General features: G+C 42.1%; 1 protein-coding gene across 3 annotated transcripts in view; it reads right to left on the bottom strand.

Moving 5' to 3' along the window:
• Positions 1 to 455: 455 nt before the first annotated feature.
• LOC106561039 (GRAM domain-containing protein 4) overlaps positions 456 to 20,165 on the bottom strand; it is a 44,933-nt gene continuing 25,223 nt past the window's right edge. For 2 of the 3 annotated variants that reach the window (XM_014124608.3, XM_045688102.2), the window contains exons 6-19: positions 18,310 to 18,445; positions 15,649 to 15,674; positions 15,359 to 15,450; positions 14,704 to 14,795; positions 14,545 to 14,593; positions 14,286 to 14,357; positions 14,095 to 14,138; positions 12,230 to 12,339; positions 11,896 to 12,050; positions 7,154 to 7,301; positions 6,834 to 6,927; positions 5,751 to 5,841; positions 5,115 to 5,183; positions 456 to 4,079 (exon numbers count right to left, since the gene is read on the bottom strand). In XM_014124608.3, coding sequence (XP_013980083.1) covers positions 3,972 to 4,079; positions 5,115 to 5,183; positions 5,751 to 5,841; positions 6,834 to 6,927; positions 7,154 to 7,301; positions 11,896 to 12,050; positions 12,230 to 12,339; positions 14,095 to 14,138; positions 14,286 to 14,357; positions 14,545 to 14,593; positions 14,704 to 14,795; positions 15,359 to 15,450; positions 15,649 to 15,674; positions 18,310 to 18,445 — 1,286 coding nt within the window. In that variant the 3' untranslated portion in view covers positions 456 to 3,971. The remainder of the gene's footprint in view (positions 4,080 to 5,114; positions 5,184 to 5,750; positions 5,842 to 6,833; positions 6,928 to 7,153; positions 7,302 to 11,895; positions 12,051 to 12,229; positions 12,340 to 14,094; positions 14,139 to 14,285; positions 14,358 to 14,544; positions 14,594 to 14,703; positions 14,796 to 15,358; positions 15,451 to 15,648; positions 15,675 to 18,309; positions 18,446 to 20,165) is intronic. The other variant, XM_045688103.2, reaches the window with a different exon arrangement.

The raw sequence follows: 20,165 nt of genomic DNA, 5'->3' as shown, positions 1-20,165 counted from the left end.
CCTCCGGCAACAATGGCTAACAGTAAAATACTATGACGTCATTCACTCCGATGTACCACACCATTCCGCAAGCATAACAAAACTTTTAAATGAGGACCCACTATATCATCAGCTTCCCCTTCCCAATCCTAACCTTAACCATTCGTGGGGGATATGCAAAACTGACCCAAGATCCACATCTAGGGGCAACTTCAACTTACACCATGCTTGTGTACAGACTGAGCAATCACAAATTAGTGCAAAGCTCTTGCACTCTGAGCATTCAAGCCAATGTCTCTCCAAAGGATCCTTTCACACCAGAAACAAAATCATATTTGCCATGGTCTTCTATCCCAGTGCGTTCCAAACTTTTCCAGTGTATGCCCACCTTCATCAAGGGATAATCCCAGATTACAGGGATAAAGAAATGTGATACAAAGTTACTGAGATGCTTGAAAGAAAATGGCCAACAATCATTACTTTAAAAGTGTTTACTTTAGTGAAAATGTTCATAACATTTTACAATAAACAATTTCCTTTAAAAACTTTACAGGGATTTAAAATTTGTTCATTACATAATTGCATATGTACAATGTTTTGGGAAGGCAGTGGACACCGCAGATTACAAAGAAGTATTCACACCTACTGTAACTGGTTATCTTTCCTAAACAGTTACATACTGATTGGGAAGTATTGTGAAAAATGAATTAGCAAATAAGTACGTTGATTTAAAATAAATACATGGCTTTCAGAAAGTATTCGCACCACCTAGACTTTTTCCACATTTTGCTGTGTTCCAGCCTGAATTTAAAAAGGATAACATATAGATTTCTTTGTCACTGGCCTACACACAATACTCCATAATGTCAAAGTTTTAGAAATTTTTACAAATTAATAAAAAATGAAAAGCTGAAATGTCTTGGGTAAATAAGTATTCAACCCCTTTGTTATGGCAAGCCTAAGGTCCCTCATTCGAGCAGAGAATTTCAAATACAGATTCGACAACAAAGACCTGCCTCGCAAAGGGCACTTATTGGTAGATAGGTAAACTAAAAAAATGGCCAACTGTTGCAAAACCAGGTGTGGAAAGCTCTTATAGACTTATAGACCCCAGAAAGACTCACAGCTATAATCACTGCCAAATGTGCTTCTACAAAGTCTTGAACTCAAGGGTGTGAATACTTATGTAAATGAGATAATTCTGTATTTCATTTCAATACATTTACAACATTTTCTAGAAACATGTTTTCACTTTGTCATTTATGGGGTAGTGTGTGTAGATGGGTGAGAGAAAAAAATATTTTTTATCCATTTTGAATTCAGCCTGCAACACAACAAAATGTGGAATAAGTCAAGGGGTATGAATACTTTCTGAAGGCACTGTACTTGGTTAACACAGAGGCCACATGATTAGTACTGCAGTTCTCAGTCGGCAAGCCTCAGTGGTTCAAACAATCTCTGCCCCTCTGATGCAGAACTATAGAGACAATATATATCCATCCTCTGAAAATGTATCCAGTCCCGTGTTGATCCTCCGTAACTATTGTGAAATGACATGGTAGGTGAGCATTACAGTGTGGCAGAAACTGTACAATAACCTACCAGAGGACTTGGTGAAGCCATTGCCATCATACTGGGAATTTGGCAAGCGACGAAAAGGATGATCCATCAACAAGGGCATGATCGATTAGCGAGGCTTTTTTTTTTTTTACAAGACCATCAATGGTTTGGGACACACACGGTACTATAATGATAACTTTCCATCTTCAAGTTGACGGCCATGCCATATATTGACATTGTTCAGACAGCAGTGATTCAAACAGATTTGGAAGCAACACGACTCCACGAATTGACACCTTTCAATTCACCATCCACTGGCAAAGAGTGTTCCTAAACCCAGGTTAAGTCTTTGATTGGCTGAGATGTGACCACTCAGGTTTATCAGCATTCAGAAGTTCTCCATCACAAGACATACCGGTCAGTCTTCATGACCTCATAGTCTTACAAGGAATCAAACTGACTTAAAGCAGTGGAGTTTAGAACCTAACACGTCAACATTACAGATGTAGGGTGAAAGAACTAAATGACAAGCAGTGAAATAAAGTAAACATTTTGGCATACATACAGTTCATTCTGTGCTTCTTAAGCATATCTAACTTTTTCGTAGGGGCTTGGAGAGTGAGATACCTAAGTTACTTGGTGTAGACTAAAAGGCATCAAGCAAATGTCCAGTTAGCCTCCCTAGCATGTGCTCAACTAGAACACATTGTAGCCAACACCTTAACCGTTACGCCAAGAGCTCCGAACATCTTGACGAGGTCGCTAGGTGTTGGGTTAAGGACGCTACATTACCCCCTTCCTTCGGGAGTGTGTCCCCCCCACACTTTCTCTATACCAAGTCCTTCAGGTGTACACGCCTCTCCGATGGCCGCACAGACACCATCCCACTTCTGACACCAATGTAGAGAATTCAGGGGGTAGCCCCGACCGGGACTCAAAGCCAGGTCCAGTGACCTTCAAGCCAACACCTTAACCATTACACCAAGAGGTCCGAACCTTTTGACAAGGTCACTAGCATTTTAATATAAACCCCATTCCCGTTTGCTGTCAAAACCCAAAAGAAAACTTTATTACCAACATTTTTGTTCGGGATTCAAACTAACACAAATAACCGGCATTGCACTGCACTCGACTTTTAAGAACATGTGGTTTCGTGATGCGTGATCCAATGGCAATTTACCTGAAGTTACATGTCAGAATCAGTAGAAAGTGCAGTGCTGCATTGGTTTGAATCCTGGCCTAAATCTGTTAGAGAATTAGATAAGGCTTCATTGAGAGTGGTTGAAAAGGCTCCTGATTTTTTGGAATTGCTTTACATGTAATCTGTCCCATAAAGTACTTACAGTACATTCATAAACATTCTACAAAACCTACATAAGTTATCGTTTTTACTGAACCAATTAGTTATGTAGAATGTCACATATTACAAATCACATATTGTTCTACATAATAAATATACTATGAGGCTTCAGAAAGACTATGTTGACATTAGGTAGTGCTTATGAATGCATCATAACTCCTTAACAAGGACATGTAAATCCACACCTTTTCTTCGCCAAGACAAAAATGTGTGCGAGAAAGATAGACTACATTAACTTCAGGCTTTTGACTGCCCATCATTAAATTATTCCCGTTCCGTCCCTCCGCACTTTCATTAACTGGGAAACATGAAGGCTTGAGGTTTTCATAAACGTGGTTTCTGGTGCACTTTACAAAATGTGAGTTAAGGCCTGTGCAAGGCCACCAATGATATCTATATCAAACCAAATACATCCTATTGAAGGAGAGCATTAAATGGAGCAAAGAGCATCAATGAGTGTGATACACAAAATGGGAGTGCCAGGCAGTCCTGTCAGATAGGCAAAGAGATCCAGCCTCCTCCTGAAACAGCACAACAGTGTTGACCATAAAATGATCCCCCCCACCACACACATACGCTTTTTAGCAGCGTACATTCTTGCGCATGTGCACACTACGCACGCGCGGAAGAAAAAAAAACTGACAACAAAAGAGAGAGAATTGAAAAGCAATTACCCGAGTACAGAACAACAGCAAATCAAGACAAGTGTGCTCTCTAGGCTCTATTGGCTACTTCCCTGGATGCAATAGCCTCGACCGAACCAGTAGGAGGCAGCGATGGTGTGCGGGTCCAGGAGTTGTAGTTCCTTAGTTAGACCTAATGAGGAGTTGCGGTTATCAGCGAGAGGATACAAAGACCTTGGGCTCTAGAGTGATGGACCAGGCCTCAGATCAAGTGGATACCATCCTCACATACTAACCTAATGTGGCTTGGTGGAGGAATCCACCACCTTGGCATGGACACTAGCTTAACATACTTGCAGATATACTAATTGGCCAGTAGCAGTGTACTACATAGAGAACTCGCTGTGTCAGTATAGGACATCCCTGGTGAAGGCAGCCATTTTGGTATGTTAGGTCTCAGGGTTGGTGGCTGAGGTCATGGTCACTTTCTTCATGTATTGTGTGAAGATGGCGTCAAAGGCCTCGTCCCTGTGGATCATGGCACCAAACACCAACGGCTGAGAGAGAACGGGTAAATAAAGGTGACAGTGAGGGGATAGAAAGACAGGACAATAGGAGGGGATATTATTTGGAAGAATATTTTAGGCATGGATAAATCTGTCAAAAAGCTGTTATGGAGCTCAATGATTGGGTTCCTGCCAATAAATATCTGGTCTTTTGAATTGACAAAGATTCTGTGTTTAAAAACCATAACACTGAGCTAGGTAAAAGCTAAGATTTAAAGTGGCCTTTTTTATTTTTTTATATATACACATCTTGCCTCTCCCTAAATAGCAGGAAGCAGATTGTACAGTCAACTTTCCTACCAGATCTTGTCTATGGTGATACCATTTGCCAGATAGCAGCAGTCACTACTCTACCATAGTGCCTTTCGCTCGATCACAGGTGACAGTTTTAATACTCACCACTGCATCCTGTCGCAAAAGGTAGGCTGGTCCTCATTAAAGTCCCGTAGATCACTTAATTACTTCCTTTTTGTTTATAAAGCTCTACTATACAAGCTTCCAAATTACCTCACTTTGTTGTTAAAGTATATATAAAAAGTAAAGTATAAAAACATGAGATACCAAATCCGTTCACGCAATGTTCCTTGGGTCTCCACTGGACTAGGTAAATCCGCTTTTAGTTTTAAACACTCCACATTTTTGGAACCACTTACAAAATGAATTACATTTGGATTCCCTGGTGCCACTAGGGCACTTTAAAACCCTGATGATAAACGACTTCACCCAGGTGTGCAATTTTGTTGATTGATTTACTTTAACAGCTACAGCAGTTTATGATGGCTGTGATGTTCTAATGTAATGGACTTGTTATTCTATTTTGTAGTTTTATATATTTTCTTTTCTGCCCTCAGGGCACCATTGAAAAGAAGACCCTGGTCTCAATTGGGCTCCCCTGAATAAATAAAAGTTAACACTAAAAATAAACAATCTTCTCAACTTGTTAACAGCATATTTGACAAAACACTCAGACCTAAATAGAGAGAAAAGGAACATGGTCTAAAATGGACTGTCCATAAGTGTTCCTACCTTCTGGGTGGACGGTGTTGCTATGGAGATTCCCATTCCAGATCCAGGTAATACAGACAAGACTTTGTACTGTGGGACAAACCAAAAAAACAACAGATAAGCTCAGACAACCTTAACATTCTACTGCAGAAGTCAATTTTTAGTAGGCTTGGGCGATATACCGTTTATACCGAAATACTGATTGTATGATTTTCAATAGTGTAAAAAATTATGTTTATTTTTGGGGGTTTGGGTGTGCGTGTTATGCCACTGCTTATAACTATAAGAAATCTAAGATGTGTCAAATAAATGATATCCAGCGCAGGGCTCCAGCTATGCATCCTCCTGGATCAAGATCCTTCTTGCCTAAATTGTTTGTGCCTCAAAAAACAAACATGAATCATTTTTTAATTTTATTTAAACACTAGTAAACAAAGTTGACTAAGATCCCTGTCCAGTCGCGTCTGTCTTTGTGATTCCTAAACTACTACAAAGTTCCCTTTATAATTTGAAAATAGCACCCCTTGTGTGCACATTCGCTAATACCGTATAACTCGGTATGGTACAGAAAATATGGATACCGCCCAACTCAAATTTTTGTTCAACCAATGAATTTAGACATTGGACAGAAGGTGAAGTGAAAATAGAAAAACCCACCTTCTGAATATCAGTGATGTCAATCAGTTTGATGACTTTGTTCTTTTTAGAGGAATTTGACCTGCAGCTTGAGCTTTCAAAGCAAAGGTAACTGGGGAGGGAAACACTTTGTAAGCACAGAGAAGGACACATTACACCTGAACACACAGACCAATACAAAACACACAAAAAAGGGTGCTGCAAGAGCACATGCATACACTGAGTATACAAAACATTAAGGACACCTATTCTTTCCATGACCGACTGACCAGGTGAATACAGGTGAACGCTATGATCCCTTATTGATGTCCCTTGTTAAATCCACTTCAAAATCAGTGTAGATGAAAGGCAGGAGACAGGCTAACCAATAACAGTCTAAGCCCTTCAGACGAGTCCCAAGACGCTTGTGGGGGTTGTAGAACACCATCATGTTCGTGTGAGTCTCATGTTACCATAGAGGGGTCATAATAGTTTTGTTGGCCAAACCCGTTCAGACGCTACAGACGATTTTGTGAGAAGACCGATTTTCGTGATGTCTCATGATCTGACAAACACCGCTCTAGCTCCGTCACCTTTCGCCGCCAATGCGAACATGCGACATCGGCGGACGCGGTGGATTGAGATGCATCCAATGCATAAAAACATATCTCCAGCTTAAACTGAAGGATTTTTAAATGGGGATTTTTGTATTATGCTAATTAAATTTCCACGGGGGCCCGGACATCGACTAAGGGGTTTTAAAGAAGCTATTCTGCCATGCTATGCTGTTGTCTTAGGTCTCTCTTTATGTAGTGTTGTGCTGTGTTTTGTCCTATATTTTTATTTTATTTTTAGGCCGTTATTGTAAATAAATTTGTAAATTTGTTCTTAATAACTGACTTGCCTAGTTAAATAAAAAGGTTAAATAAAAATAAATACAATAAAAAAAAAAAGTATTTTTAAGCCTTGGGACAATTGAGACATTGGTTGTGTATGTGCGCCATTCAGAGGGTGAAGGGATAAGATTTTAAGTGCCTTTGAATGGGGTATGGTGTTCCTAATGTTTGGTATACTCAGTGTAGATATCTACATGTGACAGCTAGGTATTAGCAGTACATGGCTTACTTTTCAGTGACAAAGAGCACACCATTACGGATGTAGTCAGTGGGACTCTTCCTGTCCCTGTTGATCAAGCAGCATCGCCAGCCATTCTCACACACTGCCAACGAAACCAGTCGACACACACACACACATCAGGTCTGACACACTGCCAACAAACACAGTCAATACTCATGGTTTCACTGCACCAACATAACACAATCAATAAACACTAAATTCAACAACAACTATGGAAATAGGTCAACATGGAAAAAGGGTGAGGTGGTGAACCAGGCACAAATAGTCAGCTGTCGCTCCTGAGAATTATCATGTAGTGCTCTACCAACCTGCTAGGGGGCGCTCATCCCCGGAAAGATTGAAGACCTCGTGGAAAGCCCCCTTCTTTGTATTGTAGGCCCTGCCAGTCTGTTCCTCTAGACTGATACCACATGGTAAGGCTGTTCCTAGACTGCCATGAGCTACCGTCGGATGGATCTAAAGAGAAACAGAGAGCGGGGATAAGAATGGTAGGATAGAAGGAAGGATGGAGGATAGAGGTCAGCATTTTAGACTAGGAACAGAGTGTGGGAAGGGAACTGGCTAGACCTAAGCAGCGTATGTGTATTATAGCAGGCTCTCTCAAACCAGTGGCTTGACTTGGTCATCCGCATCACTCAGTGCACTTCACTGCAGGTGACTCAAACGTACACAGTTTTTTGGTAAGCAGTGCATATTGGCTGGGGTACTAGTGGAGAGCATTGGATACATTGCTTATGGGGATGTGAATGATAGGTTTATGGTGTGTCTCATGCAAAGCATGACGCAATGGACTCATGCCCTGTACTGTATATAACAACCTTTCATTCTAAAGAATGAAACATGGAAAAATTCCTGGACAGCTTTTCTCAAAGCATGTGCAGACCAACTGGCAAGTGTCTTCAGACATTTTCAATCTCTCCTTGTCCCAGTCTGTTGTCCCAACATGTTTCAAGCTGACCACCATTGTCCATGTTTCCCAAGAGCTTCAAAGTAACCTGCGTAAATGACTATGGCCCTGTAGCACTCACATCTGTAATTATAAAGTGCTTTGAAAGGCTTGTCATGACACACATCAACACCATCATCCCAGACCCACTCCAATTCACCTACTTCCCCAACAGATCCACAGATGACGCAAGCTCAATGGCACTTCACACTGCCCACTCCCACCTGGACAAGAGGGGAAATAACTATGCGAGAATGCTGTTCATACACTACAGCTCAGCATTCAACACCATAGTCCACTCCAAGCTCATCACCAAGCCAGGGACCCTGGGACTGAACCCCTCCCTCTGCAACTGGATCCTGGACATCCTGATGGACCAGCCCCAGTTGGTGAGGGTAGGCAACAACACCTCCGCCACGCAGAACCTCAACACGGGGGCCCCTCAGGAGTGTGTGCCTAGTCCCCTCCTGCACTCCCTTTTCACCCATGACTTCGTGGCCACACACGACTCTAACACCATCATCAAGTTTGCTAATGACACGATGGTGGTAGGCGATGAGGGAGGAGGTCAGAGACTTAAAAGTGTGGTGCCAGGACAACAACCTCTCCCTCAACATCAGTAAAACCAAGGAGCTGATCGTGGACTATAGGAGAAAAAGGGAAGAGCAGGCCCCCATCCACATCGATAGGGCTGTTGTGGAGTGGGCCGAGAGCTTCAAGTTCCTTGGCGTCCACATCACTAAGGACTTAACATGGTCCGCACACACCCGCACAGTTGTGAAGAGTGCACAGCAGGGCCTTTTCCCCCCCTCAGGAGGCTGAAAAGATTTGGCATGGGCCCTAGGCTCCTCAAAAAGTTATACAGCTGCACCATCGAGAGCATCTTGACTGGCTGCTTCCCCGCTTGGTATGCCAAATGCACCGCCCTTGACCGCAGAAACACCAGCGCTACAGAGGGTGGTGGGGCCAAGCTCCCTGCAATCCAGGACCTCTAAACAGTATCAGGCTGTGTCAGAGGAAGGCCTGAAAAATTGCCAAAGGCTCCACCCACCGAAGCCATAGACTGTTCACTCTGCTACTTCCTGGCAAACAGTACCAGAGCATTGGCTCCAGGACAAACAGGCGCTTCTACCCCCAAGCCATAAGACTGCTAAATAGCCAGACTGCTAAATAGTCAATTAATGGTACCCAAACTATCTGCACCCGCTCCATCTTGCACAGACCCTACGTACACTCACTAGGCTACACACACACACACACACACACACACACACACACACACACACACACACACACACACACACACACACACAACATTAACAGTCCCATACAAAACCCTCACACATTCACGACATACGCACACACTTTGAAACTCATAATTTGCTGCTGCTACTCTGTTCTTTATATAACTCTTATTATTATCTATCCTGATGCCTAGACACGTTACCCTGCCTTCATGATACCTCGTACCTCAGCACATTGATCTGGTACCCCCTGTATATCCCTCAGCACATTGATCTGGTACCCCCTGTATATCCCTCAGCACATTGATCTGGTACTCCCTGTATATACCTCAGCACATTGATCTGGTACTCCCTGTTTACACCTCCATTCTTATTTAGCTTATTCCTAGTTACTATTTTATTTTTCAACTCTGCATCGTTGGGAAGGGCTCATAATCAAGCATTTCACAGTAAACGTCTACACCAGTTGTATTCAGCGCATGTGACAAATATAATTTGATTTGACTTTCATTTGTTTTCGCTGACCATTGGCAGGAATTCTCTCTAGAAAACACAAACCGGCCGAACACACTGATAACTATTGCTAGGTATTAGAACATTATAAAACAACCTTAAATAATTGTATGGGATTTTATGGAAGAGTAGTTACCGGTATGATATTATGATAGACATTACTCTAATGCAACCACACGTTTGCACAAACTACAAATACTATTAACAAACCACCATCTTTCAAAAAGAACCAATGAGCAGATTTCTAGCTTCTAGTTACTTCCTCAACACACATAAGCACTACATTGAATATAGGGTTCTTTCTGATCGTGTCTATGAGAATGGATACAGAATTAACATTCAAAACACCATTATGGTAATCTCTACTTTGGTGCCACATGGAAAATAATACTTTCAACAGCACTGTGGTAGATGCACATATTTAAAAGACAAGGCACATTTTGATCCTTCACATAGACACTGTTAGCATTGCTCTACTACTGATATCCAAAAGGGGCAAGGGGTCGATTTGGAATGCAGCTTATTTATCTCTAATGATACACACGCAAACACAGACACTCTCCAACCAAAGTGCACGCTAGGGAGCCCTACCTTTTCACACCCAGAGAGCTGAGAGAGAAAAAACAACAGAGAACTCAGGTGATCAGACACAAACATAAGGATTCCCACAGTCCCAGCTGCTGTGACCACCAACATTAATAGGGATGAACTGTGACAATGACACACATCAATATGTCATGTGTGTGTACACGTACCTACAGTGCCTTCTGAAAGTATTCAGACCCCTTGATCTTTCCCACATTTGTTTACGTTACAGCCTTATTCTAAAATGGATTCAATTAAATGTTTTTCCTCATCAATCTACACACAATACCCCGTAATGACAGTTTTTATAAATGTTTTCTAATTTATTAAAATAAAAAAACTGAAATACCTTAGGTAAAATAAGTATTCAGATCCTTTGCTAAGAGACTCGGAAACGAGATCAGGTGCATCCTGTTTCCATTGATCATCCTTGAGATGTTTCTACAACTTGATTGTAGAAGTCCAACTGTGGTACATTTAATTGATTGGACATGATTTGGAAAAGCACACACACCTGTCTATATAAGGTCCTACAGTTGACAGTGCATGTCAGAGCAAAAACCAAGTCATGAGGTCCAAGGAATTTTCTGTAGAGCTCTGAGACAGGATTGTGTCGAGGCACCGATCTGGGGAAGGGTACAACAACATTTCTGCAGCATTGAAGGTCACCAAGAACACAGTGGCCTCCATCATTCTTAAATGGACCACCAAGACTCTTCCTAGAGCTGGCCGACCGGCCAAACTGAGCAATTGGGGGAGAAGGGCCTTGGTCAGTTAGGTGGCCAAGAACCCGATGGTCACTCTGATAGAGCTCCAGAGTTTGTCTGTGGAGATGGAAGAACATTCCAGAAGGACAACCATCTCTGCAGCACTCCACCAATCAGGCCTTTATGGTAGAGTGGCCAGACGGAAGCCACTCCTCAGTAAATGGCACATGACAGCCCGCTTGGAATTTGCCAAAAGGCACCTAAAGACTCTCAGACCATGAGAAACAAGATTATCTGGTCTGATGAAAGCAAGATTGAACTCTTTGGCCTGAATGCCAAGCGTCACGTCTGGAGGAAACCTGACACCATCCCTACGGTGAAGCATGCTGGTGGCAGCATCATGCTGTGGGGATGTTTTTCAGCGGCAAGGGCTGAGAGACTAGTAAGCATTGAGGGAAAGATGAATGGAGCAAAGTACAGAGAGATCCATGATGAAAACCTGCTCCAGAGCGCTCAGTACACAGCCAAGACAAAGCAGGAGTGGCTTCGGGACAAGTCTCTGAATGTCCTTGAGTGGACCAGCCAGAGCCCGGACTTGAACCCGATCGAACATCTCTGGAGAGACCTGAAAATAGCTGTTCAGGGAAGCTCACCATCCAACCTGACAGAGCTTGAGGGGATCTGCAGAGAAGAATAGGAGAAGCTCCCCAAATATAGCTGTGCCAAGCTTGTAGCGTCATACCCAAGAAGACTCGAGGCTGTAATCACTGCCAAGGGTGCTTCAACAAAGTACTAAGGGTCTGAATAATTATGTACATGTCATATTTCCATTTTCTAAAAACCTGTTTTTGCTTTGTCATTATGGGGTATTGTGTATAGATTGATGAGGGGGAAAAAAACGATTTAATACATTTTAGAATAAGGCTTTAACGTAACAAAATGTGGAAAAAGTGAAGTGAATACTTTCCGAATGCACTGTAGGTACAAAAGACTTGCACATATACAGACACACAAACGCATTATATACAATAGTATATGTAGAGTTTGAGACGTACCCGTCTGGACAATGTCGCGCCCCCCCGCTCCTTCAGCTGGGGGTCAGTGGGCAGGCTGGTCCAGATTATGTGGGGCGTGTCATACTTGTCCCTTAACTTGGGACAGCTCCTAAACATGAAGTCGATGATGAAGAACTTGATCCCTGCATACAGCCCTGAAGAGGAGACATGCAGAAAGGCATGAGAGAAGAACAAGAGGATCTCTCCATGTCTCTTTCTTCATCTGGTATATCTCAGTATTTTTCTCATCTCAATGCATGGAGCTCTCACTGAGTAGGTGTAGCAGGGAGTGACCCCTATGCTGACCAAGGTACAATTCACATATTGTACTTACCAATCATAAAGCCTATGAGTTTGTAGGGGATGAGACAGGAGCAGATCAAGGCCACCCATAGACCAACGTAAAGCTTCTGAGTGAGCTCAGGATGCACCCACATGAACAGGCTGAAATACACGTGCGCACACACACAGATTTCTATATATATATATACACACTGTTGAAGTCGGAAGTTTACATCCACTTAGGTTGGAGTCATAAAAACTCGTTTTTCAACCACTCCACAAATTTCTTGTTAACAAACTATAGTTTTGGCAAGTAGGTTAGGACATCTACTTTGTGCATGACAATGGTAATTTTTCCATTAATTGTTTACAGACAGGTTATTTCACTGTATCACAACTCCAGTGGGTCAGAAGTTTACATACACTAAGTTGACTGTGCCTTTAAACAGCTTGGAAAATTCCAGAAAATTATGTCATGGCTTTAGAAGCTTCTGATAGGCTAATTGACATCATTTGTGTCAATTGGAGGTGTACCTTTGGATGTATTTCAAGGCCTACCTTCAAAACACAGTGCCTCTTTGCTTGACATCATGGGAAAAGCAAAAGAAATCAACCAAGACCTCAGAAAAAAACTGTAGACCTCCACATGTCTGGTTCATCCTTGGGAGCAATTTCAAAACGCCTGAAGGTACCACGTTCATCTGTACAAACAATAGTGCGCAAGTATAAGCACCATGGGACCACGCAGCCGTCATACCGCTCAGGAAGGAGATGCGTTCTGTCTCCTAGAGATGAACGTACTTTGGTGCGAAAAGTACAAATCAATCCCAGAACAGCAGCAAAGGACCTTGTGAAGATGCTGGAGGAAACAGGAACAAAAGTATCTATATCCACAGTAAAACGAGTCCTATATCGACATAACCTGAAAGGCCGCTCAGCAAGGAAGAAGCCACTGCTCCATAACCGCCATAAAAAAGCCAGACTACGGTTTGCAACTGCACATGAGGACAAAGATCGTACTTTTTAGAGAAATGTTCTCTGGTCTGATGAAACAAAAATAGAACTGTTTGGCCAGAACGACCATCATTATGTTTGGAGGAAAAAGGGGAATGCTCACAAGCCAAAGAACACCATCCCAACCGTGAAGCACAGGAGTGGCACCATCATGTTGTGGGGGTGCTTTGCTGCAGGAGGGACTTGTGCACTTCACAAAATAGATGGCATCATGAGGTAGGAAAATTATGTGGATATATTGAAGCATCATCTCAAGACATCAGTCAGGAAGTTAAAGCTTGGTCGCAAATAGGTATTCCAAATGGACAATGACCCACAAGCATACTCCCAAAGTTGTGGCAAAATGGCTTAAGGACAACAAAGTCAAGGTATTGGAGTGGCCATCACAAAGCCCTGACCTCAATCCTACAGAAATGTGTGGGCAGAACTGAAAAAAAACATGTGAGAGCAAGGAGGCCTAAAAACCTGACTCAGTTACACCAGCTCTGTCAGGAGGAATGGGCCAAAATTCACCCAACTTATTGTGGGAAGCTTGTGGAAGGTTACCCAAAACGTTTGACCCAAGTTAAACAATTTAAAGGGAACGCTACCAAATACTAATTTAGTGTATGTAAACTTCTGACCCACTGGGAATGTGATGAAAGAAATAAAAGCTGAAATAAATCACTCTCCTATTATTTGGGCATTTCACGTTCTTAAAATAAAGTGGTGATCCTATCTGACCTAAGACAGGGAATTTTTACTAGGATTAAATGTCAGGAATGGTGAAAAACTGAGTTTAAATGCATTTGGCTCAGGTGTATGTAAACTTCCAACTTCAACTGTATATATACACACACACAAAGCGTAAAACACACGTTGGTTAACAAACTTAAACATACCGGTAACAAAACACACACTCACTTCTTTATTTTCTCCAAGACATCTGCCATCTTTCCAAAAAGATTCTGTTAAGAACAAACACATTTTTTTGTTGTGAAAATGGCACAACAACTTAAACCCCCTCACATCGCAGCTCCACAACTATGAATAGATGTCATCAAGCATGTCTAACAATTTCTAAATCAAAAGGTGAAACAATTGTTACAGCTCACCTGTGCTTTTTGAGCTACATCAAGAACTAACTGGAATTTCTCTGAAACAGTCAGATCCTCCTTTGGTGGTTCCTAGGAAAAGAAGAGTCACATCCAAACTATTCCCCCGAAAGCAAACAGCATTAGGGTAACCGCCCAGTGCCCTAAAATCTACAAACACTGAAGGGGTAGAGGCGTGTGGAAGGTGCAAAGGGATTCTTTCTTGACCTTTCCTAGGTACAGCTAGATCCCAAAAGAGGTGACATCATTAAAGTCTTACCACAGGTTCAGAGACCCCAGGCACAATACTCCACTGGATCCTCCAACCTCTGAGAAGAAAGTGGAGAGAGACAAGTTTGACTCAACTCACAAGCAGATTGTATATGTTCAAATGGAACAACTTATAACAGGCAATGCACCTTGTAATGAGCTTAGCTACCTGGAAATGAGGTAATTCAAGGACAACCTTAGAATGGCTAGGAAGATAAACATGGGGATGGCCCAACCGTGCCACGCTGCATTCATATAGATCTGTGTAAAATATAAAGGGGGAGGGGAGAACAGGTCACTCGCAATCTATTATTTCCATCTATCCACCTCTAGTCTATACTCGTACTGAGTATGAAACATCTTGGTACTATGCAACACATATTGTACACGGTTTTGGGGCAGATATAGATTTACATGCAAATATCGCTCTAAAACATAAATAGATGTTGCTATACAGGTGGAGCGATAGTGCTATTGATCTTTACTGCTGGAACCTTGATTTTTAAGCCTCGAGACAATCGAGATGACTTATGTATGTGTGCCATTCAGAGGGTGAATGGGCAAGAGAAAAGATTTAGGTGCCTTTGAACGGGCTATGGTAGTAGGTGCCTGGCGCACCGGTTTGTCTCAAGAACAGCAACGCTGCTGGGTTTTTCTCGCTCAACAGTGTGTGCGTGTGTGTGAAATTCTGTTTCAGAGGATTCACAAAGCAGGCTACATCGCGTGAGTAGACTCAAAACACAAGGCAGCCAAATGATAGTCATGAGAGGTGGTCACCTCTGGCCACACTGCCTCGTGGGGTGTGTGTGTGTGTGTGTACTCACAATGAAGGCGAAGGCTGACGTATACACTGATTGCCAGCTGGATAAGGCAAAAAGATTCCTCTTAAAGTTTATGACAGGTTTGGCACCTCGCTCTACAGACAAGTATAAAGTATTAAAACATTTTTAAAAAACACTATCAAGACACAAATGCATCAATCATGTATACATCATTTATTACAATAAAGATATGTCATTGGAATAGTATTAGACTCAGAATATGATATTCATCAAGATACGGCTGACATTCAGTGTGATCGGTACATCTTGTTCACTAAATGTACAACACTTACTGAGTCTTCTCATGTTTTCAGTCAATCTGAGGACAGAGGACAAGAGAAGGGGAGTTTTATTTAATTAGATCTCAGCATGACAAAAGCAAGAACAAAATGATGTAAGGAACAAGCAAAAGCACAAACAGTGCTGATTTCTGATTTCGCTATCCTTCATGTATTTCATTAACATTTTTACCTTTATTTAACTTGGCAAGTCAGTTAAGAACAAATTCTTATTATCAGTAACGGCCTAGGAACAGTGCGTTAACTACCTTGTTCAGAGGCAGAACGACAGATTTTTACCTTGTCAGCTCGGGGATTCGATCTAGCAACCTTTCCGTTACTAGTCCAATGCTCTAACAACTAGGATACCTACCTGCCATATGTGTTGCCTGGAAGAATCACTTGTCTGCCGAAGCCTTTTTGTCTGCTTCCTATCTCATCTCCCTTTCTCTTTCAGCCTCCAAAACTAACATCAAGTTCATTTCAACTGGCAGGGTGCAGTGAATGCTCCTTCCTTCTCTTCCCTTGCCTCTTCTGCTCTCTCACTCTCCGTCCATCTTATGTACTTGGATAAAGTTACAGGACACAGTTTGAGTCAGACTACTCAAGACTATACTGGCATTGTTAACACTGAGCGTTCTCTTCTCTCCCTCTCACCCCTCCGTCCACTGTACTTGGATTGAGTTTCATTACACAGTTTGAGTCAGAGTACCCATGACTCCACTCTGCGTTATTCAGGAGAGGACTGATCCAGGGCAACTATAAAAAAGGTCACTGTTAGGATTGGAACAGGAAAAACTGATCCTATATCAGTTTTAACTAGCATAGAATAACAGCCTGCTGCAGTGCACTCAACCTACCACCAGGGGTCAGACAATCCTCCCACTTCCACAACAACATGGTTACAACTTCTACTACGCTGAAAGCCCTGGGATTAGCTGTGGTTTATAATAAACAGGCCAATTTGACATCAGGGTGAAGTCATGGGGATGTCTACTTTACGGTGGGTGCTGATGAATAGCATGCTGACAGACTCTAGGCCCATTACAAAGCCATCAGTTTTATGACCCTTCTCCAAGCAGCATGTACTCAGGGTATTCTGAGCTGGTTAACCTGATGACTACAGTGGCTGGCTTATCCCACACTCTGATCAAAATGAAAGGGGAGAAGCAGAGGGGAGCAATGTCAAAGCAAATGTTGAAATCAGAATCTTAAAAAGGGATCGTTCAGGCAAAATCTACATATGGGTGGAATTAATCTTACCTTGAGTTGTGTCTAGGGTTGCAAAGGGAAGGTATATTACTGGAAACTTTTGACATTTACCAGTACACTACCAGAATCTTTCAAGGAATTTATGTGATCTATCACAAGACATCTAGTGGCCCTTTTGGGTATTTCAGATTATCACAGGTGTCTAATTATCGCCGACCCTCTGTGTGGCCTTATCACATTTAAAACATTTAAAGTATGAAATAATTAAAGGTGCAATATGGAGAAATCGCTTAGCCACTTCCTGTTTGCTAAAATTCAAATAGTTCGCCTAATTTCAGTTTGTGACAAAACAAGCAACGCATAACAGAGTCATTTTATCATCTAGACAACTATGAAATAATTTTTCAATAACCCAAATCATTGTATTTGCAGCTGTTTGAAGCTGGTGTACAAAACCGAAAGTAAAAGACGCAAAAATGAAACTTAAGTACGTGAAGCATAGAAATACCGTACATAAAACATATCTAACGCTTCTTAGATTTTCGTTCAATGAGAATGAAAGATCATTAACTCATATTTCTATGTGAATTTGGTCGGGTCACCCAAAAAGTTATATATTGCAGATTTAAATAAGATGATTTTAAAATAAAAAATACAATGACAAAGCTGTAAAACATTATCCTAAATATAAACCATCAACTTAGTGAATATTTGATTTGAATTATTAGGATCCCCATTAGCCGACGCCAAATGGTGACAGCTCGTCTTACTGGGATCCAACACATAACGAAAAAGACATTACAGACAAAAGAATTTACATCTATTTAAAACATTAACATGTAGTGTGTGTGTGCATCGAATATGAGGGTTTCAGCATGAAATTTCCATTATATAATATTTTTAAACACTTCATTTATTTTACTATGTATTTGTTGCGAATGTTTTGGTGTCAAACTGGTGGCAGTTGTGAAGAAAAGTCAATAGTTGGAAGAGTTGCAGAGTTAATAGAAAATAATGGCATTGTTGATTAGATATTTTTCATTAACTTAGGCTATTTTCTCCTGTGGTCTATCTACTAGAAACTCATGGACAACAGAGAATAAAAAAAGAATTTTATATGAATACATTTATTTTATTCAAGCATAATTTACCAAAGTTACAATAGGCAATCTGTTAATTACCAAAAATACTGAAGGTTCTGGCAACTTTGGTAAATTACCTGCAGCTTTGCAGCCCTAGCTGAAGGCCCATAGTGACGCTTTGCTAACATCAGTCCGCTGGTTTACATTCATGAATTTGGACAATGCCTATTATACTAGCTCCTGGCTGTGGCAGAACTAAACAATGGATTATTGTGGATTCTGTCACTATGGGCCTTTATGCAGAACTCAAGGTAAGGGTAATTCCACAAAACTATCCCTACAAATGTTCTCAATGGGGGAAAAAAGGTATGGCAGGTCTCACCTCTTAGCGCTTAGCGGCTCCTCTGGCTCCACTGTGTTCTCCTCCGGCTGGAAACGGAAGTCCCCGATGTACGCTCCAAACCGGTTGTACAGCCACGCCTGCAGCCATGAGTACATGGTCTCCTTCTGCTTGTCTGCTGGGGTAGAGGAATATGGGATATTTTTAGACCTTGTTTTGTTGAATCAGGTTGATAATGTCTGGGTTGGAACAAAAGCCTGCACACCTTGTTGCTTTCCAGGACTAGTGTTGGTGACCACTATTTATACTGTATACATTTGACCAGTATTCAACTCAATGTTGCATGGTTGTAGCAGTATGAAAATATGTTAACACAACACTATGTGTGCTTTTTGTCAGACCTACGTTAGCACCTGTATTTCTTCATTACAGTGTATCCAAACACATTGTCTTTATTTAGCAGTTTCTCTAATCTCCTTTTCCCCTCATACACACAGCACGTCTCTGGAACTAATTAACTAACAGCTCGCTACGAGACACCTCACTAAAGTAAATTGCAGCCTGACATCACACCCAATTAAAATAGACACCTCGGGTTATTCCCCAAGACACCTCACAAGTACCATTCAAATCTGTACCCCATCCTCGCTTAGTTTGGAATGTGGCTGAGCGGACGAGCAATGAGATGGTTAGTCTCCCAAGGCATACTGGTTGCATCCCACAATGTTCCAGCATAGGTCTGGGCTTTCCGAGACTATGTGGTGGGTGGTTCAAATCAAATGGTATTTGTCACATGCTTCGTAAACAACAGGTGGACACTAACAGTGATATGCTTACTTATGGGCCCTTCCCAAAAATGCAGAGAAAAAAAACCTCGGTAAATTATTGAAAAATAACACAAGGAATAGATACACGATGAGTAACGATAATGGCACAGGAGGCTGCTGAGGGGAGAACAGTTCAGAATAATGGCCAGAATGGAGCAAATGGAATGGCATCAAACATATGGAAACGGTGTGTTTGATACCACTCCACTCCAGCCATTACCACAAGCCTGTTCTCCCCAATTAAGGTGCCACCAACCTCCTGTGATACAGGGGGTACCAGTACCGAGTCGATGTGCAGGGGTACAAGGTAATTGAGGTAGATATGTACATATAGGTAAGGATAAAGTGTTTAGAGAACAGGATATATGATAAAACAGTAGCAGCAGCATATGTGATGAGTTAAAAAATGTACATGCATATAGTTAAATAGTTAACCAACAGCTACTCAGACTAACTATTTAGCAGTCTTATGGCTTGGGGGTAGAAGCTGTTCAGGGTGCTGTTGGTTCCAGATTTGATGCATCGGTACCGCTTGCCGTGCGGTAGCAGAGAAAACCATCTATGACTCAGGTGGCTGGGGTCTTTGACAGTGATGTATTCGGCCAGCCGCACTTCTGTCTATAGCACTTTGCAGTCGGATGCCAAGCAGTTGCTATACCGAGCAGTGATGCAGCCAGTCAAGATGCTCTGAAATGGTGCAGCTGTAGAACTTTTTGAGGATCTGAGGGCCCATGCCAAATCTTTTCAGCCTCCTGAGCAGGAAGAGGCATTGTCGTGCCTTCTTCACGACTGTGTACCATGATAATTCCTTAGGGATGTGGACACCGAGGAACTTAAAGCTTGAAGACCCGCTTTACTACAGCCCTGTCGATATGGATGGGGGTGTGCTCGGCCCTCTGTTTCCTGTAGTCCACGATCAGCTCCTTTGTCTTGCTGACGTTGAGGGAGAGGTTGTTGTCCTGGCACCACACTGCCAGGTCACTGACCTCCATATAGGCTGTCTCATCATCGTCGGTGATCAGGCCAACCACCGTTGTGTCATCAGCACACATGATGGTGTTGGAGCTGTGC

The sequence above is a fragment of the Salmo salar genome, chromosome 10 (genome assembly GCF_965601325.2).
Source record: "Salmo salar chromosome 10, fSalSal1, whole genome shotgun sequence".
Taxonomy (NCBI): Eukaryota; Metazoa; Chordata; class Actinopteri; order Salmoniformes; family Salmonidae; genus Salmo; species Salmo salar.
The sequence above is the reverse complement of the archived record's forward strand: the minus strand, read 5'-3'. Positions and strand labels throughout refer to the sequence as shown.